We start from the raw sequence: 26,780 nt of genomic DNA, 5'->3' as shown, positions 1-26,780 counted from the left end.
TAAGTTTGAAATTACTTTATTCATACATAATCCATATACAAAATTAATACAGCAAACTTAGAAAATACAAAAATAATAGTTAGTTTCCAGAGTGCTGCACAACACTGCTAAGAGAGCAGCAAAACAAAGGGCCAGATATATGTATTCCTCATACTTTCCTTGCTAAAAAACTTCCAGGACCAGTCCGTCACAAACTAACACTTTCTCTGTGTGTGTGTGTGACTTTTCTGAGACACTGGCTGGTACTGTGTGCACTTAGTGAAGCTGCAGACTATTCCAGGTGAGCAGCAATGTGCAAGGACTGTGCACATCAACTTGCACGTACAGTCAAATGGCTGCTTTAGGTCTTGTTCTGCACATCTTGCTGTGTCAATGGAAATTTTGCCCAACTAAGCAGAGCAGAGTCAGACCTTATGTGGAGAAAACAATCAGTCCTGACCCTATAATCTTTCTGCATGTAGAACTCCCATTGAAGTCCACATACAGGGGCCTTGCAGGATCAGGACCATTGTTCAAATGCAGGTACATCTTGTTCTATAATCATCCAGAAATCTACAGTGAACAATTTTTTCCAGTATTAATCTGGGATCTCTTCTACATAATGAGAAATTCAAATTAAAAAGTAAACAGAATAAAGCAATTTAATAACTAGAAGCAATTATGCAATTCTCCTCTTTCAAGAGCATAATTTGTGGAATGTCATTTCTGATTTATAGAGAGAGATTTTTTTAACTATTATGCTATTTTGGGAATCCGTCTTGCAATATGTAAAGTAAAGCTTACCAAGGTAAAACATTCAATTCCATTCAGCAGGATGAATTCTAAGTATCGTACGTGGGCAGAGTACTGATCAGGTCTCACAAACCAGTGATAAATTCCTCTTTATACATTGGTTTTGGTTTCCCTAACAAGGTCTCAGAGTACAACACTGTTGCACTATTGGTCATTTTGCCTTCTAGCCCTTTAAAGCTTGCGTGCTCAACTTGAGTAAGTTTCTACTGTTATTTGAAAAGGAGTCTTAAGACAGATACCCAAGTGTACTGCATCCAAAAATGCGACATATAGAACATGTTAGTGGTGCCCCTTGCAAGAGAAAACAACTCTTACAGCAGCCCCTTTAGACTATGCTTTCGTGACAATTTTTAATTTGCAGAATTCTGGTTTAGATGCAGAGGACACTTGCAGCACAGCTTCCAATGGACTTTTGCATAGCAAGAACAACATACAGCTGTGCCACATAAGCACATGCAACAGCAGCAACTTACTGTGTTGTGTAGTATTACCAGTATTTATCCAGTAACAGGTCAGAGAAGAGTCAAAGACTAAAACACAGGGCTTGCCAATATGGCTACCAAGAAAATAGTTAAAAGATGAGAACTCTTTTCAACCACCTGCAAGATAGTTACATAGCGAAGTGATTGCTACTTTGCCCCCACTCTCCCAATCATAGGATGCAAGCCCCCCTTTCCCTTCGCTCAAAGCTCTGCAGGGATGGGGCCGCTTCCCTGGGTTGCAGTTAAATTCAACCTTTTAACAAGGTAAAAACGTTGGCAACATTGCAATCCCAAACCAAGACTTGCTGTCTTATCCTTCCCAAGTGAACCCACTGAGAGTTTAGTGACTCTCTGCACAGTCCTGGAGAGCACCGCAGGGGAAAGTGTACATGTCAAGTGTCTGACTTCTCAAAGAGAATAGGACTCACCTATTCGAACACTTTTGGCTTAGGGCAATTTGTTCGTTAAGGTGGGTTTTTGTTTGCTTTCTTTAACAAAGAGCTGGCAACAGCCAGGGCCCCTCCCTGTACAAAACGCACAAAATTGTCCCCAGCTAATGGCCCCACAGCATAAAGCCCTTTCTCCTGAACACATTCATAGGTGAATGGGTCGACATTGATGGGGTTCCTCTTGGAGTTGACTGGCTGCTCAATGTCAATTGCCAAGTCAATGCCATTATTTGGCAGGAAGGAAAGGTTGGGGTTTGAGCCAATGAGAACAAAAGCCATGGAAATGTTAAAGACTTTCTTGTGCCCGCTCTTATCCTGAAAGACACACTTCTTATTCTTTCTGAAGGAAAGAACATGATGTTCAGGAAGGCTGATGTAATATTCATATGGCCCGGGACAAGCAACTGACTGTTCTTTCATCATCTGGTGGACTTTGTGGTACTCTGGATACATCATTTTGGGGAGCTGATTGAAGATGAGGCCTGGATCGTCGACCCGTCTGCGAAAGGCATGGATCACTGGGATGTTGCAATGGTGAGCAAAGAGAATTGCATCAGCTGCTGTCAGGCCGGCACCTACAATCAAGATTGGATCTGATGTCATGCCAATCCTCTTGTTCCTCACTGCTTCTTCAAGGGCAGAGAGCTTGTGATGGACAAAAGGAAGGTCCTCTCCGTTAACCCCAAGCTTGGTTGGACTGTCATATGTTCCAGTGGCTAAAACCACATTCTTGGCATAGATGGAGAAGGGTTTCTGACCACCATCGATGTTTTTGATGAATCCATCCACCTGGAAGAGATTTCCACTAGCAGTCTGGTCACCTTCCTTCTCTTTCTTAGGGAAATCCCAGACGGAGTCCCTGATCTTAGGATCCTGCAGTGCATAGCTGGAGTTTGCATCTGGGCTCACTTTCCTCACAGATGTCACAACAGTCCCACAGCTAAAATTTTTCTGCAGCCCTTTCTTTGCCACATAATGTTGGTAATATTGAGCAATGTCTTCTGCAGTGGCTCTGTTATTCCTGAGGCTCCTATAATAGGATATTATAAATGATAGTTGAACAGTAAAAGTCAGATACTTTGTTGCATGCATTGAAGGGCTATCTTCCCTGGCAGTAATGGAGAAACTGGACCACATTTTCTTCTTGCTAGTTTTACACTAGTGCAATTCAATTGATTTCAGTGGAATTACTCCTAATAAACATCAGAACAGTCAGGCTCACTGACTATCGGGAATAATTGGAAGAGGCAATGTTGAAATATGAAAATCCAACAAAAACTTTAGCAACATATTTACTCCTTCCCACCTCTCTCTATCACTTCCATTTTATTTTTAATTATGAGCTTTTCCAGGCTTAGAATGTAACTGCTATAGACCTAACAACAGCAAAAGTGGCCCAAATATTTGTAATCGAACATCTGAATGATTACACTGTACATTCTCTCCCACTTTCTCTCTGATTAGAAAACTTGTCAACAGAGAACAATACAAATACATCAATGGGCTACACGATCCAAAAATTAATGGTTTCCACACATATTAATTCAGATTTTTAAATATATCTGCTGACCACATTCTGCTCTGTTATCCCAGCATACCTTCAGAATGAACTGCTCTACAGTCCATGGAGTTACTTTGAATTTACGCCACCCACCACTGAGCACCAAATAGGTTTTTCTTGGGGATTTCTTCCACTCATTGAAACTGGCCATAGGTAGTCAGCTGGACTTCATACCAGATATCCCAAAAATCCTTTTGGCTATTTGGAAATAAGTAATCTCACATCACTCTCCTCACCTTCTCCTTTTCCTCATCCAGTCTATGAACTGAAGGTCTGGAAGCCCCATCCATTCCCCTTGGCTCAGAGTGATCATAGATCCCTCAATAAACTGAAAGAAGAAACCACAAATGAGTTAAGCAACTGAAAATGAAAGGAATTAAGCACTAATGGAACAGGAATGCTGTTCCGTTATGTTCCAGTAAATCAGATGTTAATATAGGCAAGGGACCTTAGCTGATCTAGATGTTTGGATGGAACAAATGGCAGTAATGGGCTGGGAGGGCAAATCTCTTTACACACACCAAAAAGTGAGCTGGTTTGAAAGCAGAGCCCTGCTGGATGCCACTTGTCTGGCTCATTAACTTGTTCAGCCCTTTACATCTTTAATCATGACACTAACTATCCTGTAATACACATTTCATAAACTTAAGCATTTATGTCTACATACATGCCAAGCACCTCCAGGAGGGTTTCTGCCAAGGACCAGATGGGGAATGGCTCTGTTGGTCTCGTGCCCCCAGGTAAGGACAGATTCTGCAGTTCCACCGAAGTCTGTATCTGGACGCAGCAGAGTATCAAAAAGAAGAGCCACGGGGCTCTGGGATCGTCCCTCCAAACCTTCAGACAGGTACTCCAGATCCTAAAAGACAGAGCAGACATGTAGAGCCTGCATCACGTAACACACCACACCACTTCCAAATGCAGCAGTAATGTAACATCCTTAGGAGTTCCACAGAGGTGAACTTCACTTAGTCAGAAGAAGGCCTACATGCCACGCAAGCCCCATTTGGAGGTTTTGAGCAGTGCACAGCCCTGGTGCTGCCCTATGTCCAGGGCTGATTTGGGAAACAAATTAACATTTGCTTAACGCTTCTGTTGCCAGCATGCTTTGGGCACGATGATGACGCTGCTTCCTGATCTGCTTCTTCCTGTTAAAGAACAAATTCATTTGACACAAACCTGGTCTACAATGGAGACCTCGGGTGTTTCCTCTAGTTTCCCCTGTAGAATAGGATGAGGATGAACGGAGCCTCTTTTGATGTAAGGGACATAACCAGACAGCAGGTAGGAAAGACAAATTCCTGAAGGGCCATTCCCTAAACAAACACAATTAAAATAACATGGCATCACTGTGTTGGAACAATAACTGTTTGTAAAGCATCTCATCAGATATGCAGTATGGTCCAGTGGGATGGTCTGCGACTCAGGAGAACTGGGTTCTAGTCTCGAATCAACTACAGCCCTGCTGCATGGCCTTGGACAAATCACTTCACTCCTGTTTCCCTTTTTGTCTGTCATATCTATTTGTATTGTAAACTGGCTAGGGCAGGAGCTGTGTCTTACAAGGTCTACATACGGAGCCTAACATCCTGGAACCCTTGTCCCAGTGGGGACCTCTTAACACTACTAACATTCTAATATGCTAGTGCTTTGTCAAACACTGGCAAAACAGCAGGCTCAGAAGAGAGCTGAATTTTTGAAAGGATGATGCTCCTGTTTAGGAATTAAACCTGTTCTTGGACTTTGAGAGTACGTCTATACTGCATACTATGCCCAAGTCTGTGGGACCCACACTTGTGGCCTCTGTGTTTCCAAGCCTGTGTTTGAGCACCTACACTGCATTGTAAACTTGGGTTTAGAATTGCTGGACCCAGATCTCACAGCTGTGTTAAGGTGTCAGTGCTGCACTATACACACCTTCTGACTCAGCCACAATGCAAAATGACAGGCTTGGACCCAAACCACAGCAGGACTCAGGTTCTGACCCACCCCCCTACCAGAGTCCTAGTACCCATGTCCTGAGTGCTTGCCTGACCTGGGTCAGAGTTCTGTGTGTGTGGATGGGACAGGGGGTTGGGCTCAGACCCCAGAAGACTCAAGGCTTCCTTCTCTCCTGCCTAAATGCAACTTGCCTCACACTTCATAATCTTGAGGCAAAATCATACGGGCATTCATGCTGGATAGCTAATTCCCGAGATGTGAAGGGATGATGCCATGCAACAGAAGGCAGGATCAAGTCCTGGGTGCCTATTGCTCAATGCCACTATCTACAGTCGTTCCGAAGCCAGTAGGTTATTATGAAGAGACGTAGGATTTTTATTGCTCACTTTAGGGTATTTTCTGGAGACTACCTGGTAGGGCCAAGGAATTCAGACCTAGACTCATCCCAGTTACCACTATGTGACATGGTAACCTGGAAGATATGTGCAGCAGGTGGTGGGTACACATGCCAGCACTCATATGTGGAGTTGCTACTGATTACACTAGGTCTCCATTCAGCCCTAAAGGTTTAGTTCTCTCCTGCCTTTGTTTCTTGTTTTCTCTCCTTCTAATTCACTGGAGCCAGGCAGTGAGCTGCTGGAGGTTGGGCAAAGAGCTCTCTCCCCCAACATCATCCTCCCTTAAAATACGACACTCTGAACAAAGAGCTGGATGACTAAAATTTTCCTACCGACCACCCAACAACTGGCTTCACAAGCTAATACACATACTCTGTGTCAGTGTACAGTGGAGCAGAGCGTGGAAAATTTTCACCTGGCTGTTTTCCAGCATGTTTAATATTTTACAGTGTCTATATAACTAGCTGTCAGACTTTAAAGCTCAAAGTTTTGTTTCTCTTTAGTACGTGACTAACCACGATTACATAATACAATGTTGGAAGAACAGTCAGGGTGACACAGCAGCCTGTAACATTCTGCATGCAGTCTCATAGCACTACTGACATAATCCCTGGGCTGGGAGCAATGAACTACTAGGAGCAAAGGTCACTTCTCAGTTCTTTTTCTAACACTGCTTTCTCTTAGATTAAGGAAAAAGCCAAATGCAAACAATCATGGAAATAAAAACCCAATAATTAACTTGAGATAGAACCAGGATATAAGTCATCCTTAACTCGCTCTTTTGTTGCTGGGGTTACGTCAGAGTCCCTAAGCAGATCTAAACACCTGGTTATATGAGGCTGACTTATGGACAAAGCTGCACTTATAAATATGAATATTTAAATCCCACGTAGTAGGCCAGACACTCCTGTCTTTGGGTTCCAGAAAGCAACTGATCTGACCAGCTGATTGCCCTGGCTTGAGGAAGCTCTCAGCTGTCACAGAACCAGTATAGCCAACCCCTGAAGTAGCCTCCAGCAATTTCCAACTGGCAATGCTACGTGGGAGCTGTTCAGAAAATCAGAGCCTCTCTTCTCCTGTGCAGAGGGGATCTCTGCCCTGGCAACATTCAAGGTGGCCTTTAAATTAAACTGGCTTTGGAACTGGACCCTTTTAAAAGGTAGTACTGAGAAGTTATCAATCCCATTCCAAGGAAAACAAGCTTCCCAATTGTCTGTCTAGAAATGTCCCTCAGGATTCAGCCCAATGGGACAAGTGTCCACATCACAAAACTACTAACAACAAGGATTAAGTAAGACTTCTGTGGTGCACAACCCTCGGACCAGCTCACTCCACAGGGGTGAATTTCACCCTGGTTTAGATGGTGGGCACCAAACAAGCCCAGCGCTAGCAAAGCATTTAAGCACATTGACTGCCAAGAAAGTCAATGGGGCTCAAGTCTTAATTCAGCAAGGCACCTTAAGTGAAAAGGGAATGACTCCTTTATGCCAGAGTAGCCTCTGATCCGTCACACCTGACATCATCAGTGATATATCTGATAAAGTGAGTGAGCATGACTAGCTAACTTTAAGATGGCATTTGAAAACAAGAATCTCCTGTTCCTGATTCACTAACCAATCATCAAACTAATTGGCTTTCTAAAACTATAAAGGGGAGCCCAACTTTTACACTCCTACAAGCAGCTGTTTAAAAAATTAACTACTTAATACCTTGATCCATTGGAGTTCATGGAAAGAGTCTCAGAGACTTCAGTAGCTTTGGATCAGGCCCTAAACGCATACACTGAAAAAACACTAACTTCACAAAATTAAAAGCTAGTTAATGCCTTGCCAGGTGGAAGACTCAATAAAATAATTTCAAATCCCTCCAAAACACCCATGAGGCAAAATAGGCTCAACTGAATGTCATTAAAGTCAGCCAATTCTGTTTTAAAATAGCCATAAATTATAGCTTTTTATATTCTTATTTTCTTAAGTCAAATTATGCTTTCTTGACTCTAGCGAAAGCTGAGGGTAGAGAATTCCCAGGACATTTCTAGATTTAATTACAACTTTTGGAACACTGCATGAGGATGTCAGATATAGTAGTCTTAGTAAGACATCACTGGAGAACACTGATTACATTGCCAAAATAATATTTACCTATAACAACAATGGGAAGTGGTTTGGAATCACTCTTATTTGGGAGTTCGTTTAACACTGGATACATCTTCACATCTGAAAAGATTCAGGACCCGAAATCTACCTATAATGACAAAAAAAAGGCAATCATTAACTATGCTTTTTCAGATAACATTCTCTTCTTCATAGCCCTCAGTAGCAGCTGATCTAAATATTATCACTCATTTTACATACACAGGAGTTAAATTTCAGCTCCCTAACGTACAGGTGTAACCTTTGTAATGGAAACCTAAGGTCAAATCCTAATTATACCATAAACAAAAGATGACCTTGTCTTAGTCCTCATGGACATTTTTGGTCCCCATAACACAATTGCCAGCCTCTGTTCAAGACAGGCCAAGGACTCTAATAGCAGGGAATGTTGCAGGTGGGTTGTAGCAAAGCTGCACCAGTGAAGCCTTCCCTTCTCCTATATACCATGGGCAAAATTATTGAACAGTGACTTCAAGAGCCATTTAATAATTTCCCAAGCTGTTGTGCTAACACAAAATATTTCTTCAATGAGATGCTTTTGACATTTGTATTTTTAGAGATATTTGCACATTCATTGAGCATTGGCGTGTGCATCTGAGTCTAAACTTCTGCTTGAAGGCCTGAAAGCTCTTGGCATCATTTTCAAAAATGTCCCACCACATTGCTAAAGATTTCTGAGTAATTTGAACTGTTAAAGCACTAACCCACTGGGTGCCTTCATTAACAAGCTCTTCTAAAAGCAATACTCCTTGTCTTCTTACAATGACATGTGTTACTGTCACAGATTCATGGAGTAGAAACTATTTATGTCCAGCTGTTAATCTGACATAGTTCCTTAACAGCACTGAGATCCCATGTACATATACAGTTCTGAACCAGAGTTTGTTAAGCCATCTGGTGATGAATAACAAATCTATCTGTAAAGTTCCAATCTCCTAGTGACTGAGTAGGAGAACAGGAAACTGGTTGATAAATCCTTATCTGCCCTGTCACTGTAGTCAATTTTAATTGAGCAGCAAGTGACCAGGCATGTACATCAAGAGCAAGTTAACTGTGCCTAACTCACTGCTATCTCAAGGCTGCAGTGACTTTCCCACCTTAAATAAATAATTCTAAAGTTGTTTGAATGAATTTGTATTAGTCATCTGCACTTTCAGTGCTGCTAATCCCCTGAGACCAGAAAGGATTACAAATTCACTATGGTTACTAGGACTAGACAAACATTCTCAACAGCAATTTTCAACTAGCCTCCAGAAAATGCAATATTAAATTAATACCTTCATACTTGTGAAAACCTATCAGAATCCAGTGAATACAATGACTTGGCTCAGCAAGGCATTCTCTTCTCTTCATTTGGCACAGAAAGATCTTGGGCAAGCGTGCTGTACATTCCCAAACAAGCTTGGCATGTTATAGTGTCTGACATAACTCTTTCCCAAAATGTCATCTAACTTGTGCAACAGTTCATTTAAGCTGAAGTCTGAATCACCACTTAATACAGAAATCTACTAATTCCTGGCAGATTGAACAAGAAGCCACGCAATCCACAATTTTACCTTGAAGTTAAAAAAAAAAATCGAGTGACCAGGTTTTTTTTTAATTTAACCATAGAGAAGCTGGTACTCCTGTACTATACAATGTATCCCTTTACCAAAAATGAATTGTAATATTAGTCTTTTACCTACTGCCTTTCCTCTGGCAGGATCCCAGTTCATGTTACTAATTCTCACATATACTGTATTGGAATAACTTGTCTCTGAAATGTAGCCAACTCTGGGACAGAAGATGGTAGCTATTCCAAAAGGGTAAAATTCACCCCTGTGCAGAGAGGCAGTGCAAGCCCAGTGTACCATTTAAATGGTGCATGGACTTTATGGTGGCCATCTGCATAGAAGTGAATTTCAGCCACGTTGCATGAAAGATGAAGGAAAATTAGTACTTTATTTCTGGGCATCTAAAACTGGTTTTTAAATGCAATCGGTGGATAGACCAACGGCATTAAGCAAGACAGCTTTAGGACTGGTAAAGGCAAAAAGTAAACATTTCACTAACTTTTTGAAGACGGTTACCCTGGTGAATAGTGCTCACAAAATAGCAAACATTTTCTTGCAAGGGAAAAATAGACAAACGTGCAACGTTAGCCTGTAACATCATCCATCTGAGTGAACAAAAGCATCATGGATCTTCTAGAAGGAATCAAAGGCTACCCTTTGCTTTGAACTGTTTCTTTTGTCAGCATTCCATCACCAAGAAACAAGTGATGCCAAAGAATCTATGCTTACTTGCTCATTAGGAATAAGCACATAGTTATCTATATTTCTGCATCAAAACTCCAGTGACATCTATTGGCCTTTAACTGTTATTAGTCTGTGGGTAAAAGAAACTAGATTTATTGTGACATTAAGTAGCATATGGGGATACTTTGATCAGTGCCTACTAAATGTGTGTAAGTATTAAACTTGAAGAAGCACCTAATAGTGAACCTACAGTTTGAGCCCTGTGAAATTCTTCTGTATTTTTTATAATTGTGTTGGGGTTTTTTTGGAATTTCTTTCTATTTTGTTTTTGCTGGGGGTGGGGGAGTATTGAGTCCTGCCCCCAGAGAGGTGGCAGCCCCTGCAGGGGGGCAGGGATTGTCCAGTGTCCACAAACTGGTGGCTCCTGCAGTTCTTGTCCTGTGGGGCTGGGCCCAGCTTCCCGCTCTGGGTATTGCATCCTGCACACGGGATGATCGCAGTGTTGCTCAGGTTTTGGCCTGGCCAGCCCCCTGTCATGATAGAGGAGCAGCAAGGCAGTGCTTTGAGCAGTGCTTTGAGCAGTGCAAGGAGCTGGGCCCAGCCGCATAGGACAGAAACCGCAGGAGTCATTGCTCCAGCATGAATGTGGGGCAACTTCCTCTGCAACTCCTCCACCCACCCCTCCGCCAGGTTGCAAAGCCCAGCGTGGGAAGACAGGCCCACTACAGCACAACAGAAACCACAGTAGCCGCTGCAAGGTGAGTTTTCAGTTTTATTTTTTTTTATACTTAGGTTTTTATTTTATTTTGGGTTATTTCACATTTGCAAAAATCAAGGGGCTCTCACTATAGTAATCAAGGAATATAACAAGTTTAAAGTCCTCAGACTTTTATCAGCTCAGGGCTTGTTTTTGTATGCAGGTTATAAACGGTCTAAAAATAGGGCACTGTCATAGAAAAACACTGTAATAACTTTAACTTTTGCAAGACCACTGGTACTGCTTGGATCCTGGCACGACCAGAGGCAACACCAACACGCAGACTGTGGCCCGGTGAATTTCTAAACTAGATTAACAATAACTTCCCCTGGAATCTAAACGATGGAGACTTTCTATCTAACTGGATGCATCTTTCCTCCCATTCTGCCTCTAAGTTGAGTCTTCTCTTGGGATCTTACCTTAGTTCTTCCTTTTCACATCTGTCTATGTGGCTTTTAGGCTACGTCTCAAAATTTAGCCTTGACGAAAAGCATTGCATTATATGTAGACACGTTACCCTCCTACTCACAACTACTGTTACCTGCTGCTGAAGGATAAGGAGTTCCAACCACATGCCAAACCTAATCAGAAACAGACACATGCCTACTCCCTGTTATGCAGCCATCTCTCTCCCGCCTCCCCAGGTGCAACTGCAGGAGTTCAGGTCTAAGCAGCTGGAGCGGCTGTGTGACACCAGGGAGCTAGAACTGCCACTCTAGAGCTGCCATTGATACTCTCTCAGGCAGCATCAATTATACTGCGATTTACATGGTTAGTGCTTGCCTGAATAGTGGCAGTAACTCCCACTCCATGGCTGTTTCACACAACACACATGTTCGTGTTATGTTTCCTAGCAGAGCAAACCATGCACCTTCAGACTAAAGAGATACTGTTTAGATTAAGCAGGGCAGGATGTGTGTGTGTGCACGTGCGTGTGTGGGAGGGAGGGAGGAATACAAAGTCCCTAGGAGACAGCAATGTGTATTTCTTCTCTAACAGTCTGCAGAAACACTGCTCATAAAATGGCTGCATGCTCTCTGCAGATGGGCAACGGACTGTGAACCAGCCAATGGCAGCAGAGCATAGGGTAATATGCTGGTGCTGCAGTTGCTTCTGCAGTGTGTCTTTTAGGTGACACAGATAGGGCAAATTGGACTAGAACCAGCTGTGTAGTTCTACCTCCCTCGGTAGCAGGTTGCCTTGGCCTTTAGCTGTTCTGCTATGCTACCTTCCAATTTCATCGCTGTGCATTTTATGGCAATTTCATACTTGCCAATTTCATCACTGTGCATCTAGCTAAAGTTTGGTGGCTGATACCTCTGGATACCATTTCCTTTTTGTGTACAGTAGGATGCAAACTTATTTTCCATCAGGGTTGTTAACAGTTATCCTAGCACAGCTCTACTGATTAAAGAAGTATTTATTCCCTCCCTGCTTTAGATCTGTCAACTGGGTGGTTTATAGTAATAACTTGTTTTATCCGAAGCAACTTAACACTTATGGGCCAAGTTCTGCCCCGGTTTACACATTTCCAAATATGTTACGTTCATTTGCATAGATGGAAAGCAGGACTAAGCTCAATACTTTAAATATAGAATAGAAACAGCTGAAGACAAAGGGGGAAAAAATTATTTTCTGCCATTAGAACCAAAGACAAAAATCTATGGACCACCTTCAAGCCTGGAAGGCCTCATTCCCCCCCATTGGCGTCCATATAGGAGGTTAAATCCGACTCATCTTCAAAGGTGTTGCTCAAGTGCATAAGGTGTGTGGGAGTTTTCCCAAGGTTTATACTGAATTTGCTATGGAAGTGCAATGGGGGAAGAAGCTGATCTAACAAGAGAAACTAGATTGTTTTCCTTTTCACCTTCCTTTATGTAAAACAGAGCGCTCAGTATTCAAACTCAAACTCAAAGCCAGCTCAGTGATGCAGCTCATAGTACTGGCTTCTGATTTAGGATTCCACCTTAAATGTTCCTTCCCTTGCAAGCCCTCCTGCCTCAGTTTGGAAGTGGTTTCTGTTCTCTTATTACTGTGCTCCAGAATCGTCCCTTCATTGCCATCAATGTGACTCATTGCTTAGGTAATGTTATATAACTGTTCTGGCCAGGAGAAGTGCCTAACTTATCCATCTAGGGCCAAATCCTTCTCACCTTACGCATGTACTCCCGTTATATTTAAAGTCATCACTCACATAAAGCAAGCCAATGTGATCCCTAGAGTGCTCCAGGCTGCACAACTGAAATTAATTAAAAATCCAAAGAAGGGAGAGAGAAACCAGTGATGTTTTAGCAATACACTGGAACGGGAGTAACTTTAGTAGCGAGAGCCAAGTTCCGTTGTCCTTATGCAAGCACAGGTCCCAAAGTCATCAGTAAGAATTTTGATTAAGTAAGGACCATAAAACTAGGTCAGTATAACACATGGAGAGATTTTAAGAAAGACAATGCAGCTCGTATATAAATGATGCAGCAGACTGTACGTGTTTCTGTGATATTCAGGTGTAACAGGAGCCATACAAACTTGTCACAAACACAGCAGTTTCCATCAACTGTTGATTTCTTTTTCTCTCCATTAATTTCAAAGGCACCTCTTTGTAATGTCATTTGACTTCATTCGTTTTTTTAAAAAAATACTGAAACTCCAGCAGTTGAGTGCAGTTTAAACTCTGGTGCAGCCTTCTAAAGATTTGATAGACTCTTTCTGCTTATGTTTCTGCTCTGTGTATGCTCAAAAGCTTCTCTCCCCCACTAGCAGAAGCAGGTCCAACAGAAGATATTACCTCACCCATCTTATTATTCTTATTCTTGTGATTCCAACATAAAGCATCCCACAGACATGACTGAGGAACAATCCAGTTTTGTGGTACATTAAGCTGATCCTTGCTTTCTAAAAGCATGCCCTGGTGCATGCTTTCAGATATGCTATATGCGATATGCTACTTTATGCCTGGCTAATAAAGTTTTCTTTACTCATCCACAGTCCTCTTACCTCAGAAAATGAAGCTGATGAGAAGGAAAAAGTCTTTGTGCCAATGCCTGTGTTTCTAAAGAAGCCGAACACACCACAAGTCTTGACTGTGTATTGCTCCCAGACAGCTGTTAAATACAGTAGGCAGCCAGTTCTTAGTTAAAGGAGGTGGGGTTGAAGCCTAGTGGGAGGGATTAGGAAAATCACTCATAAGCATGAGTCAGCAACACTAGCTTACGCAGTTTAATGAATGAGAATGCAGAGTAACAGTGTTGTTAAATTGACAGCATGAAGGAAATAAATATGGTGAAAGGAACAGCCTTAAAGGAGCCATGCTTCTGATGTGCCCATACGATAAGAATCCAACACTGAATAGATTTAATTTTTAGCTTAAGACTCGTGTAAATTAATGTGTATTGTATTGTGGTGGTGTTTGGCATTTTATTCTTATTTAAAACACAACTGCCACAGCAATAATTATTGTAATTATTAAGGGTGGCAGGACAGCACAGCGTGCTTTCATTAAAACTGAAGGATCTTTTAGGACTATGGAGAGTGAGCAGTATTGTAATTAGAGCAGATCACAGAGGAGGGAGACATTTGCAACATTCTCTCCTTCTGGTTGATATTTTGAACTTCAACCGCACCTTATTGTAAGAAGCTGACTAGTGCATAGTACATATACACCACTGCCCTCTGATGGGGAGAATCAGAACTACTCAACTGTGTGTCATGGACCACATACTGCTAACAGTAATTTTCCTTTAACAAAAGATGGCGTACCCTCTTCCTGCTATTGCTATGAAGGGCCAAACTGCCACAATTTGCTGTGCAGTGACTACTGTGACTCATAGATGACCATTGATTTGCTGCTGCACTGATTTATATGAATAAAATGCATAAGGATTAGTTTAATCCGTGTAAAATCCTTACTCCCTTTGTTCCTTCCAATTTCCCATCCTTTCTGGTTAATTTTACATTACTAAATTTCACCCCTTTTAAATAGAAAAAAAAGATGCTAACTGATTATATGCAGCAAAGCTAACATTAGCTGCACCACACTCCTTTAAAAAACTAGCCTTTGTATATACAGTTAGTTCTCAACTTTTCAAGGTACTATATGCCCTTAGTTCCTGTTGAAATCAATGGGAACTAGGAGCACTCAGCAACTTGCAGGACAGGGCTGTGATGAGGTATATAAACCCCACACTTGAGAATCGAGGGTTAACACGCAGGTCTGGGCCCAGAAGGTCCCATCCAGCCGCATCTGCTGGGCATGCTCAGTTTGCTCACAATGGAGGCAGACCTCAAAACAGAGCAGGCCAGCTCAGGCAGGGTGGACAGAGCAAGGGAGCAGCTCTGTGCTGGTAGCTTCTGCAGAAAGGCTGCAGAAGTTCCACACCTCCTGGTCTAGTCTAGAGAAGGAGAACCCCCACCATGAGGTCATAAGCCAACCCTTGTTGTGATTTTGGAAGGGACTAAGAATGTGATAGGAAGTGACCCAGGAAGCAGGCTCGGTGGCATCGCCCCACAGAGTGCATATCCAACTGGCCAGCCACAGGACCCTGGGCTGGACTCCAGTGGAGCAGGCAGGACGCCGGCTGTCCTACCACCAGTTATAGACTCTCACCACTGAGCAACACTGTCCTGGACTCTCATTCCTGGGAGACACTGTACCCTGCTGCCCCCCAACATGGGCCCATAAGAATCTGTCTCTTTTTAACATTGAAGAAGAGCCTCCGGACAATACTTGCTATTGGTAGAAAGAGACACAAGGACATCACAGGACTGTGTGCCCATCTGAGTAAGCAACAAATTTGGAAATATCATACATGTCCACTTCTGCAAAACTAAGTTTGCTTGGATCATCATCTGTGTGAGAAATGAGGATACACAATTTGTACTACATTTAGGGAAAATTAGATTTCTTTCATGTGATGCCCTGTAAATAAATCCAGGATTTCTTTCCCAGATATAACCCTTATTTTATTTTTGCAGACAAAATGACCCTGCCCTGGAAAATGACTTAATATTACAATAGCAAAGTGGCACTTTCAGTTTATTTGCCTGCACTGCAGGACCATTGAAAATAGCTTATTTTTTGGCTTGTGTTTATCATCACTCTCCTAATATAAACACTTCACTGACTCCAATCCAGTTTTGTTCTGATTTGTTCCTCTTTTGTGAGCCTCCCATGCATGGGAAATGGGAGGGTGGAACTGAACACAGATCTCAGTGTGGGTCTAATCTGTCTCTCACTCGGCTGGTATGTTCCAGAAGAGGAAGCAATTGCATAATCTGCAGTTGGCCAAGCAGCCTTTGACCCACAAGTACACTTATGATCACCAGTTCATTTTTTGTCATTGTTGACAATCTTGTAAGGAATGTGAGTCAGATTAATAGGGCCCAGAGGAAAACTTTACACATAAGGCTTGTGTAGAACATCAGCGTGACTTGGCATATTCTCTAGTAACAGCTTTTTGAGGTGGTTTCTCTAACTCAGTAGCTTCAGTTTACTTTGTGCTAAGAATTGGCACAAACAATTACTCCAGCACTGCACATTTGAGTCTTTTTTTGGTCAGCTTCAGACTCTTTCCTGCACAAAGCTTAACCTTTTACAAACTATTAGTTTGTAGGCAGTATGTACAAGCGGGCCTTTATTACCTCCCTTTACACTGTTGCAAGGCATATTGCATGCAATTTTAATAGCACCTGAAGAATTAGATTGCCTCTGTGCAGCACGGCCGACGGAAGCAGATTTCTGCAACCAAAAGGGAAGGTCCAGTGATTAAGCGGGTGCTGAATTGCAGGGGCCTTTCCCCCCCCTTAAACTTTTTCAAAATTTTGCTATTAAAAAATAAAAAAATTCAGTATTAAAAAAATGAATTAACAGTAAAGTTGAGGCCCAGACAGACATCAGAAGGTAAGAATAATGCCATCCTCAGTTAATCCAGAATAATTCCAGAACAGTACATGATCTAACAGAGAGGCTCACTCGAATCCAACACTAAAGCCCTAGTTCTGTAGATAGATTGTGTTTCCCAAAGAACAAGCTGTTTGTGAACTTGAGCAACGCTTTTTGGCACATTAAGGGTTAACTCTTACCTTACTGGCATCCATACAGAGCATAAAGTTAAATGCAGCCGGAAAGCTCTATACAAACATGCTTTGCATAGCGTGTCAGTGACTAAGCAAAACTTCTCCAAAGTGCACAAGGAAGTGTTGCGATGGAACTAATATCGCCTGACAAGACTGGGCCTGACAAAAGAGGAACAGACTTTGTTCCGGCTGTTGTTCCTTTTGCCTTCCCCACTCCTCTTAGAAGGTGATGCAGCTAGCCCCAGTGCGTTTACTGCCAGTTTCACATTTTCTTTCTTTGGTCACTCAGAGCAGTTTATTCCTGAGAACTGGCACAGTAGGGTAATTATATACTTTCTCAAGGTACAAGTCCATGCACAGAGCTCTCAGTGAAAACCCATGGATGTTCCATGTCTAGAACGATTACAGAATCTTTACTTTTATATGCATCTTTATAGCCTTCACCTAGGCCTCTGGCCTAGGTATAGGTGAACCTTCACTTAGTGCCAGACTCTCCTGGCACGGGGCCCTGTTTCACACATTAGTACTTCATGTTCCTGCAATTTATGTAATTACTGAAACATTCACAGCGTGATCTATTCCATAGGCAAAGACAGTGCTTTTACTGTTCAGTGTTTCATCTTACTCCAATAAAAAATAAATATAAAAAGACTGCTTGTTTTACTGGGAGAGGGAAATTTCCTTATTGATGCTGCCGTGTCTCTCAACAACTCCTGGGAAGCAGTCAGCTGAGACTATTGTTCAGTATGAAGTGCTGAAAGACCAACTTAAGCAGCTTGAGCCTATACCTGCTCCATTCTGTACATAATGCTAAGCTTTGGTTATCCCAAAGAAATCCATTTGAGGTACTTGGAAGAGAGGAAGGTGATCAGGAACAGTCAGCATGGATTCACCAAGGGCAAGTCATGCCTGACCAACCTGACTGCCTTCTATGATGAGAGAACTGGCTCTGTGGATGTGGGGAAAGTGACGGATGTGATATATCTTGACATTAGCAAAGCCTTTGATACGGTCTCCCAAAGTATTCTTGCCAGCAAGTTAAACAAGTATGGGTTGGAGGAACGGACTATAAAGTGGATAGAAAGCTGGCTAGATCATCAGGCTCAACAGGTAGTGATCAATGGCTCAGTGTCTAGTTGACAGTCAGTAACAAGCAGAGTGCCCCTGGGGTTGGTCCTGGGGCCGGTCCTGTTCTACATCTTCATTAATGATCTGGAGAATGGAGTGGATTACACCCTCAGCAAGTTTGCAGATGTCACTAAGCTGTGGGGAGTGGTAGATATGCTGGAGGGTAGGGATAGGATACAGAGTGACCTAGACAAATTGGAGGATTGGGCCAAAAGAAATCTGATGAAGTTCAACAAGGACAAGTGCAGAGTCTTCCACTTAGGACGGAAGAATCCCATGCACAGCTACAGACTGGGGACCAACTGGCTAAACAGCAGTTCTGCAGAAAAGAACCTAGGGGTTACAGTGAACAAGAAGTTGGATATGAGTCAGTGTGCCCTTATTGCCAAGCAGGCTAATGACATATTGGGCTTCATTAGTAGGAGCATTGCCAGCAGATCGAGAGGAGTGATTATTCCCCTCCATTTAGCATTGGTGAGGCCACATTTAGAGTACTGTGTCCAGTTTTGGGCCTACCCATACAGCAAGGATGTGGACAAATTGGAGAGAGTCCAGCGGAGGGCAACAAAAATGATTAGGGGGCTGGAGCACAAGACTTATGAGGAGAGGCTGAGGGAACTAGGCTTGTTAAGTCTGCAGAAGAAAAGAACGAGGGGGGATTTGATAGCAGCCTTCAACTAGCTGAAAGGATGTTTCAGGGAGGATGGAGCTAGGTTGTTCTCAGTGGTAGCAGATGACAGAACTAGGAGCAATGGTCTCAAGTTGCAGTGGGGGAGGGCTAGGCTAGATATTAGAAAAAAAATGTTCACTAGGAGGGTGGTGAAGCACTGGATTGGGTTACCTAGGGAGGTGGTGGAATCTCCATCCTTAGAGGTTTTAAAGCCTGGCTTGACAAAGCCCTGGGTGGGATGATTTAGTTGGGGTTGGTCCTGCTTTGAGCAGGGGGTTGGACTAGATGACCTCTAAGATTCTATCCCCTCTGCTTCACATATAACACAGACTAATTTATGCTTATGAAAATGGACTTTAGCAACTTAAAAAGCAAAGGCTTGCATCCTTTTAATGAATGATAGCAAGCAGACTGACACTGATGACTTTGGAAACACTCAGTGAATTTCATTGTGATTTGCAGTACCACATATGGCCCAGAGATGTCCCCTATCTGCACCACAAGTATAACACGGGCAACATCTGGACAAGCTCCCCCACAATGCCATGCCTATGTGGCTCAACCCTGATCTGGATATATCATCACTAAAGATGAGAGAGTACTTGAGTTGCCATCAGTCTGTGGTATCTGTGCTGAGATCATCAACAATAGCCCAAATGAAATGCCCACTGTCATAGCTTCTGTGACATGACACCTGGCTATTATGGCCTGGAAGACCACTAAATCTTAGAAAATGCTTTTCCTCTCCCAATTTTGCCTAGCCCAACTCCCTTTATTCAACACCTTCCTACACATTTGCTTCTTCTCTGGAAAATGTATCCATACCTCAGGAGACCCTACTGGGTCCCATTTTTTATGTATCAGTCTTCAAGAATGGAAGGTCTTCAGGGCCAGGGAGTCTCTCTTTTTGTACATAGTGCAGCACAGAGCACAGAGACAACAACATCCATCTCATTTCACATAAGCCAAACAGGACCAATATTTGCCACCACTAACATGAGCTGGACAGGTGAAAGATTCCATCTCACCATCTACTCCCTGGAGGCATCCAGTGACCCTCAGGACTGTAGCCTCATTACTTCTGACCGTAACTCGACCTCAGGGCTATGAGTCATTGTGCTGAATCACTGAGGTATGAGAGCTCTGGTAAAGTCATACGGATTTTACAGTAACAGAAGCCGAAGAGAATTTTGCAAGCACAGGATCCAATTCTGCCTTAAAGTACAACCGTGCAACCCCTTACATGTCTATGCAGTTGCATGAGTGCCTCTGAGGGAAGAATTATGCTTTTGTTTTGAGACTCCATGAGCTCTTGTTTCCAGCTCCGAGCCAAGGCCTTATGTAGCCACTGTACATGTTTCTTTTCACAGTGCCTTAGGCAATTGGTTCTAAGAGGGAGTCACAAAGGATTATCCCACCCATCTATCATGCACAGACACACCACCCTTCCCCTCAGATATATCATTAAAGTGTTTAAAACTTTAGTGTTTGATGGCTTGAAAAGGGAAAGAAAAAATAAAAGCTTTTAAAAATAATTTTAAAAGAAATCCCTAAACCCATCTTATCACCCGAGATCCACCCTGTAGCTAGTTGTTCCCAGCAGGTGGGAATTCCTTGCTCTGGCTTCATCTGGGAGGGCTCCCTATTAAACTAGATGTTGTAGTGGATACATCTAAAAGTTTCACTGTTCAGAGATGGTTCTGTTGCTGTCATGATCATAAAGTTTTCCACATTATTGTTTGTCTCTAAAATAAAAACAAAAAGGGACAAGGGGTTGGAGGGAGAAACAGTATTGACGCTGGTGTTAAATGACAAATCAACCACCTCACCCAGCTTTCTTTTTAAGGAGTTGGAGCATATGGGGTTTAATCACATTTTCATCTTTATTTTGTGGTCAATAGCTTCCAGCTTTTGTCACACCACTGCACTGGGAGCTCATATAGAGGTTCTTGTCCTCCACGACCCCTAAATCCTTTTCAAAGTCACTGTTTTCCAGATTTTCCCAACCCCCTCCTGCCCCCAAGAGCAGTTTTGAGCAGCACCTGCTTTATAATAGGCCTTACATAGCCCTTATCAACTGTAGATCTTTTAGCATTTTACCAAGAAAGTCAAGTACTGTTTTCCCAATTTTACACCTGAGGAAACGGAGGAACAAGGGGATAGAGTGACTTTCCCAAGGTCACAGCATAGGACAGTGGCAGAGACAGGAATAGCTTCTGGGCCTACAACCTCCCCATCCATTGCTCTATACACTGTATTAAGATTCTTCCCTACATGTGATATGCTCCAATCCCTGACAAGTGTCACAGAAAGCAGATGTTACTCTGCAACCTCCTTTGGCATGGACAAGTTTATTTTACACTGATCAAAACATCAATGACTTTTCCATTAACCTTTACATGAAAAATCCTAATGGTGCCAGCACAGCTCTAGTGAATGCAGTGACTCTTCCTCATTCACCGTTTTTCTAGGTAGGTGTCCCCATCAGATCCTAATGGTCAGAAATCACTAGGTATTTTCCTCGCTTTTAAAAAAAATAATAATAATTGTTGGTTTTCTTTTTTAAAATGTTGCCAGAAATATCCTGGCATCTCAAGAACAAAATCTTAAACTGGGAAAAATATTTCCAGAAAACTAAACATTTTTCAGTTTGTTGCCAAAATATTGGAAAATTTTAAATGAACTAAAATTTTTCTGAAAAAAAGTGACAGAGAAAAGAGGCTATTTTTAAAAAACTGATGGAAAATTTCCAGCCAGCTCTACAGAGCAGCCATTATACCAGAATTCTCTCTCATTCTACAATGTTCTTATCTTTCCAACATCTCACATCTATGGCTACTTCTGTTGCTTAGACCACTACCACATGTGCAAAATTAATATTACCTTGCCTGGACTCAGCGATAACATCCACTTTACTTGGGGTTCTGTCCTTCAGCCACATACAATGAAACACATAACAAGAGGCCATTCTTATTAGGCAGCCTCCTTTCTTATCAACCACCTCAAAGCATCTTTAATGTATTAAGTACTATTCAGGTCCCCCTGTGATTGATAGACCACCTCAGTTAAGTCACTCATTTGTGGTTGTTGTGGCAGAGTGGTTGTTTCCGACAGAATCCCTGAGTCTCTGTTTTTCCTTTGACCCTTTCCTCTTGTTCCCCAGCCATTCATGTATCAAAGAGAGAAATTTAGGCTATTTGTAATGCTTCTCTCTTGCCCCTAAAATCATTACAAAACACAGGCCTTGTCTACCCTGGAGATGTTCCCAGTTACAGCCATCACTGTAACTGCTCCAGCGCAGTAAACGAGCACAGCCAAAATAAACTGCAGTTTGCACCCTGTCATTTATCCCAGTTACAAGCACTGGGGACTCGCATCAATGCAGCTATACCAGTGGCTGAAATCCCCACTGTAGGGAAAACTCTGAGTACTTACCTTTTCAATCTATAATGCCACCCCATCATATGACCAAAATGCACTTTATGGACATGAATTCATTTGGCCTCAGAGATAAGTAAGCAGGGGTCCCTTTGAGCTAAGGCTCTACAATGCCCCGTGAGTTAGTCAAGTATTACAGTCCCATTACAAATGGGTAAACTTGGGCACAAAGAGCTGAAATTATGCTGCCAAGTTCTCCCAGCTAGGCTGTGTCCTCCTCTTTCACTGCTTCTTTTGTGCTTACCAGAAAATATAAATATTTTCCTCATTAAAGAGAAAGAATCAGCAGGGAGCCTTCTGCATTTGGTCTGAAGCAACTCCAGTGCACTGGAGGCAAGTGCCACATGTGCCACTCCTGCTCACCTCCTGAAGAACTGCGCGTGCACAGAGTCACTCTTTCTGAACTGCAGCATGCGTTGTTAGGTTCCGTTGTCAGGCACCATGCTCCGGTCTTTCCTATTGCCTCAATCTTGATGTTGCTGGGGAAAAAATACATGTTCATTTCATACAAAGTAGCTGTAGATTATGGCTAGGAAGAGACTGAACTAGGAATGAGGCCAAAAAGGAACTTCTCTCGGATCATATCAGATATCCATAAATATTTGCCAGAATTCAGGGTCGCATGATCATTTGAAAACATGGCCTGTGGTTTTCACAGTCATGTCCCCAGTGTTTAATCATCTTCATTTCTCTGGGTTTATGATGGCATGTGACCATGATTATTAAATGAAAATCAGCAGCATCACATGACAACTCTCACTCAGCGCCGCCTACTTGGAAAGAAGTATGCCCAAGGTAGCGAAACATGCTGGTTTATTCACTGAAGTGACTGATACAGTTGATACGTGCACCTTTCATCATTATGCGGAACCAAGGGAGTTATAGATGAAGCATTGCTGTTCACCATTCCTCAGAATACAAGAGCAAAGAGATTTTCAGATCAAATGAATGGCAGCTAATTCAACACTGACCAAAGGAAATATTTTTACCCAGCTAGCCTGTGGAATTCATTGCCACAGGAAATCATTGGGATCAAGACCGTAACAGGATTAGGACATTTATATGACTAACAAGAATATCCATAATAATAAAGTCAACGTTTTTTAAAAAAACCAGGTTTTCTGAAAGGGGCATAAACCCACCTGCTTCAGGGCATACTCCAATCTCTAACTAATGGAATGAGGAGAAGACTTTGCTTTGCAGCTATCCCCCAACATCCTACTGCAGGGTTTCTTGCATCTTCCTCTGAAGCAGATGGTACTGGCCACTCTCAGAGACAGGGTTGTAGATGAGATGGACCACAGTTCTGATTCAGTCTGGTATTTCTTATGTTCCCAACTTGCACCTTTTCCTTTCCCTTGCAAGCTCTAACTTCTGTTAAATTCTACACAACCTATTTTCCTGCTGAAGGGTGCACAAAACTCCCATCAATCTGAATGGGACTTACACCTGTATTAGCAGGGAATGGACTTCCAGAGCTAGGAAAGCCAAATATTCAGGTTATCTTTGACTCAGATTCCACTTCCCCTGGCACTGGAGTGCCTTGTGCTGTAACCTGGACTGTCAGGCTAGCCTTAAGTGGAGAAATGTAACGTGCATTGAAACAGCTCAGCACAAAACCACAGGGTGAACCAGTCAGATCCCACCTTTTCCAGAGAGGATCTTATCTTTTTTTTCCTACGACCAAGAGATTATACATCAAATAGTAACACAAACATACTCTTCAGATCAGGGTTTTGTAACCCTAACTCAAAGCCATAAGATTTTCAGGATCGCTTTCTCACAGGCAGTCTCTCTCATCCTGTCTGGGGCAGCTGATTTTATGGTCTCTACCTGCACAACCTTAACTTGTGTTGCCATTAACAGTTTGTTTGCCAGGACAGAGTCTTTGCAGCAAGGCACATACATACATTAGTTATTTTTTAAAATCACTACCATCTATATTATAGTAAAAGAGAACCATCCATAACAAGAAATTTTTGGAATGAGGAGGGTGAGATAAAACAGATCTATTCAATTTACACAGATGTTGAAAATCTGGGCTGCAGTCCGTTTTTAAAATGCAGTTTGTAGATCTGAAATGAATTCTTAATTCATTTTATTGTTTAGGGGTGTGCAAAATAGTCACTGTGAAATTTGACAAGCTTGGTATTTTGAGTTTGCATGAACAAGCAGGCAAAGTTGTGGATTCTTACACAACAATAGATCCAGTAGCATAAAAATTATCAATTTCCAAACAAATGCTTTTTTTTTTTTTAAAGATACAAAAAATTAATATCATTCCAAATTTACTTCCAAAGGAGATCAATTTTTGTACTTGCTGTTGTCAAATTTCAAAGCTGCAAATAGATCATTGAGAAATAACTATAGATAGTAAGCTCTTTGGGATAGGGATAATCTCAGAAAGAGTGGGACTGTACACAGCACCTAGCACAATAAACCTTTAGCCTTGGTTGGGTCCTCAAAGCACCACTGCAATACAAAATCATAATATAGTAATAGAAAACAGCCCATAAATTAAACAAATCATTATGGTTAAGTTTCTTTCCAAAATTTTGTGTTGTTTTCTGCTTTATTTTTATTTTCCCCATACTTTAGCCATTCCCCATTCATGTCAAGTTTAATACCTGATGCAATACTCTTAAAGAGACACTCTTTGTGCTTGAATAATATAATCATTTTGCTCCCCTTCTCACAATTTCATTTTTCTTTCATCCAGGAGACAACTTTGTCCTGGAAAAGCTAGAGGAGAGTTCAGATACCCCTGAGATCACATAGTTGGCCCCCAGACAGTGCCGGTAGCTATGATACACAGAGATACAATGTGCTTATTAGCAATCAGCTAACAATTGTTGGAAACCCCCATCAGGCATACTGCGGGATGCAGTGGCATCTTGCATGAGTTACTTAGTGGATTTTTATAGATAGTGTGGCTGGCAGACAGCCAGCTTCACTCTAGTGGGTCTCACGCTTCACCTCTCGTAGTGGGCCAGGGAGTCACCGGTTACCCCATCTCCCCACAGAGGTACCTTGGTGGGGCACCCTCCTGCCAGCTGGGGCCAAGGGTTTATCTCCTTCCCTGCTCCTCTGACTGCAGAGAAGCCCCATCTCCTAACCTGAGGGAAGCTTCTCCTCCAGTTGACACAAACCTTCAGACAGCTTCCTCTTTCTTTCTTCCCCCCGTTAGGGAAGGCGGGGGGTTTAAGTACACCTGGACTAGCCCTTCATTGGGTCCAGGTGTCTCTAATTGCCCTGCAGCAATCTCTCCTCTGCTTGCAGAAAAAAGGGCTTTTAGCATTTTTGGGTTCACACCTGGGCCTTGGTATACCCTTTTGTGGCCATCTGGCTAGACTTTACCACAATAGCTACAGATATGCTCGAAGCCTATCTTAGGTCACAAATGGAAATGAGTTTAATCAGTCCCCCTGCCAATATTTTCACAAAAGAAACAACATAAAACCTTCAAGGTATTTGGATACTTAATGTCCACTGAGAGGCCCTACAACTAAGTAACTTAAACAAGGAGACAGATATAAGATCCAGTACCATGCTCACTTGTTACCTTAGAAGTGTGGTGGGCAATTGCTAATACAACATGATAAGAAAAAAAGAGCCAACTCAAGCCCGCTCTTTGGCTGCCTTTCACTCTCCCTGAACTTCTTTATTTGTCTACGTCTGCTTCAGAATCTTTAAAAAGAGACATACAATGAAAACAAAAGTTTGGGCAAGCCTGGGCTTGTTTAAACGGTGTGGCAACGTGCACTAGGGGGATGTGGATTCTAAAGCGCCCCAAACTTGTGAAGACCCTGCTGACCTGCGCTAAAAGTTCCCCAGTACTGTTTGAAACAGTGTCTATTGCATAAATCTGTATGAAGAGCTAATAACATGCCCATGTGCATCCCACTAGTGTTCTGAAGCCTGAGCTGTTTTAGGATACAGTCATTGGAAACTGGGCAGCAGCAGAGGTGAGTGCAGGGTATGCAAAGTGTCTCCAACTCATGCAACAACCACAACACTAAACTCTGGTCCAGCAACATTGTCCTGCCCTCCTTCCCCAGCTCCACCCTCTAGCCTTACCAGCCTCCTCCACTCACCTCTGCTGCCAGAAGTGGAGTGGTAAAGCCCCTGTAGCAAAGCTGCTACAGCTCGGCTTGTCAGGGGAGCTGGGAACTGCATACCACCTGTGTTGTGTTTCTCATGCTACACTCCTCCACTGCAGCTGGACAGCTCTAAGGGTTCATCTGCACTTTGAGCTGAAGGAGTAACTCTCAGCTCTAGGAAACGTACCCCACGCTAACTCTGATCAAGCTAATGCTCTAAATACAGAGTCTAGCAATGCCAGCAAGAGCGGCTAGCCCCGAGTAAATACCCATCCAAAACACTAGCCGCAACATACTGTGTGTGCAAAGCCCCTCCCATCACCGGCACCACCATGGCTACACTATTTTTAGCACACCAGCTCAATCAGAACTACTATGGATAGGGCTTCTTGAGCTGGGAATAACACCCCCGGCTTAATGTGTAAATGTACCCGAGGGGGATAAGTGCCGAAGAACCACTGATTTTGATGTGTGGTGTCAACTCTGCATCCATCTCTCCCTCATGCCTTGCCCTCTTCCCACTGTGCACCCTGCCCATCACCACCCTGCTTGTATTTGGTGTCCCTTCCCCCACCCTTTGTCTTTTTAGATTGTATGTTCTCCAG

General features: G+C 42.7%; 1 protein-coding gene across 9 annotated transcripts; it reads right to left on the bottom strand.

Moving 5' to 3' along the window:
• OSGIN1 (oxidative stress induced growth inhibitor 1) lies at positions 1–25,257 on the bottom strand. 9 transcript variants are annotated; one of them, XM_067551780.1, is made up of 7 exons: positions 25,192–25,257; positions 22,439–22,554; positions 7,765–7,867; positions 4,464–4,600; positions 3,952–4,143; positions 3,521–3,612; positions 1–2,753 (listed from the first exon to the last, which is right to left on the bottom strand). In XM_067551780.1, exons 3-7 carry the CDS (start codon positions 7,829–7,831, stop codon positions 1,739–1,741), a joined length of 1,503 nt encoding a protein of 500 aa, XP_067407881.1. In that variant the 5' UTR covers positions 7,832–7,867; positions 22,439–22,554; positions 25,192–25,257; the 3' UTR covers positions 1–1,738. The 9 variants fall into 9 exon arrangements, 4 of the variants coding, with proteins under 4 accessions (XP_067407881.1, XP_067407887.1, XP_067407895.1 ...); XM_067551786.1 differs by having other exon boundaries at positions 25,225–25,257; XM_067551794.1 differs by lacking the exons at positions 22,439–22,554; positions 25,192–25,257 and adding an exon at positions 13,762–13,853.
• Between the last annotated feature and the right edge of the window lie 1,523 nt (positions 25,258–26,780).

Source organism: Emydura macquarii, unplaced genomic scaffold (genome assembly GCF_026122565.2).
Source record: "Emydura macquarii macquarii isolate MOO-44397 ecotype Brisbane River unplaced genomic scaffold, CSIRO-AGI_Emac_v2 contig_295, whole genome shotgun sequence".
NCBI lineage: Eukaryota > Metazoa > Chordata > Testudines > Chelidae > Emydura > Emydura macquarii.
The sequence above is the reverse complement of the archived record's forward strand: the minus strand, read 5'-3'. Positions and strand labels throughout refer to the sequence as shown.

What these genes read in the sequence shown, in the direction of transcription:
- OSGIN1 (XM_067551773.1), bottom strand. Translation starts at nt 4,802, where the DNA reads ATGACAGACAAAAAGGGAAACAGGAGTGAAGTGATTTGTCCAAGGCCA. An exon ending in AGGTCTCCATTGTAGACCAG is followed by an intron (nt 4,144 to 4,463) that starts GTTTGTGTCAAA and finishes TCTGTCTTTTAG; the next exon opens with GATCTGGAGTACCTGTCTGA. An exon ending in CTCCTGGAGGTGCTTGGCAT is followed by an intron (nt 3,613 to 3,951) that starts GTATGTAGACAT and finishes TTCTTCTTTCAG; the next exon opens with TTTATTGAGGGATCTATGAT.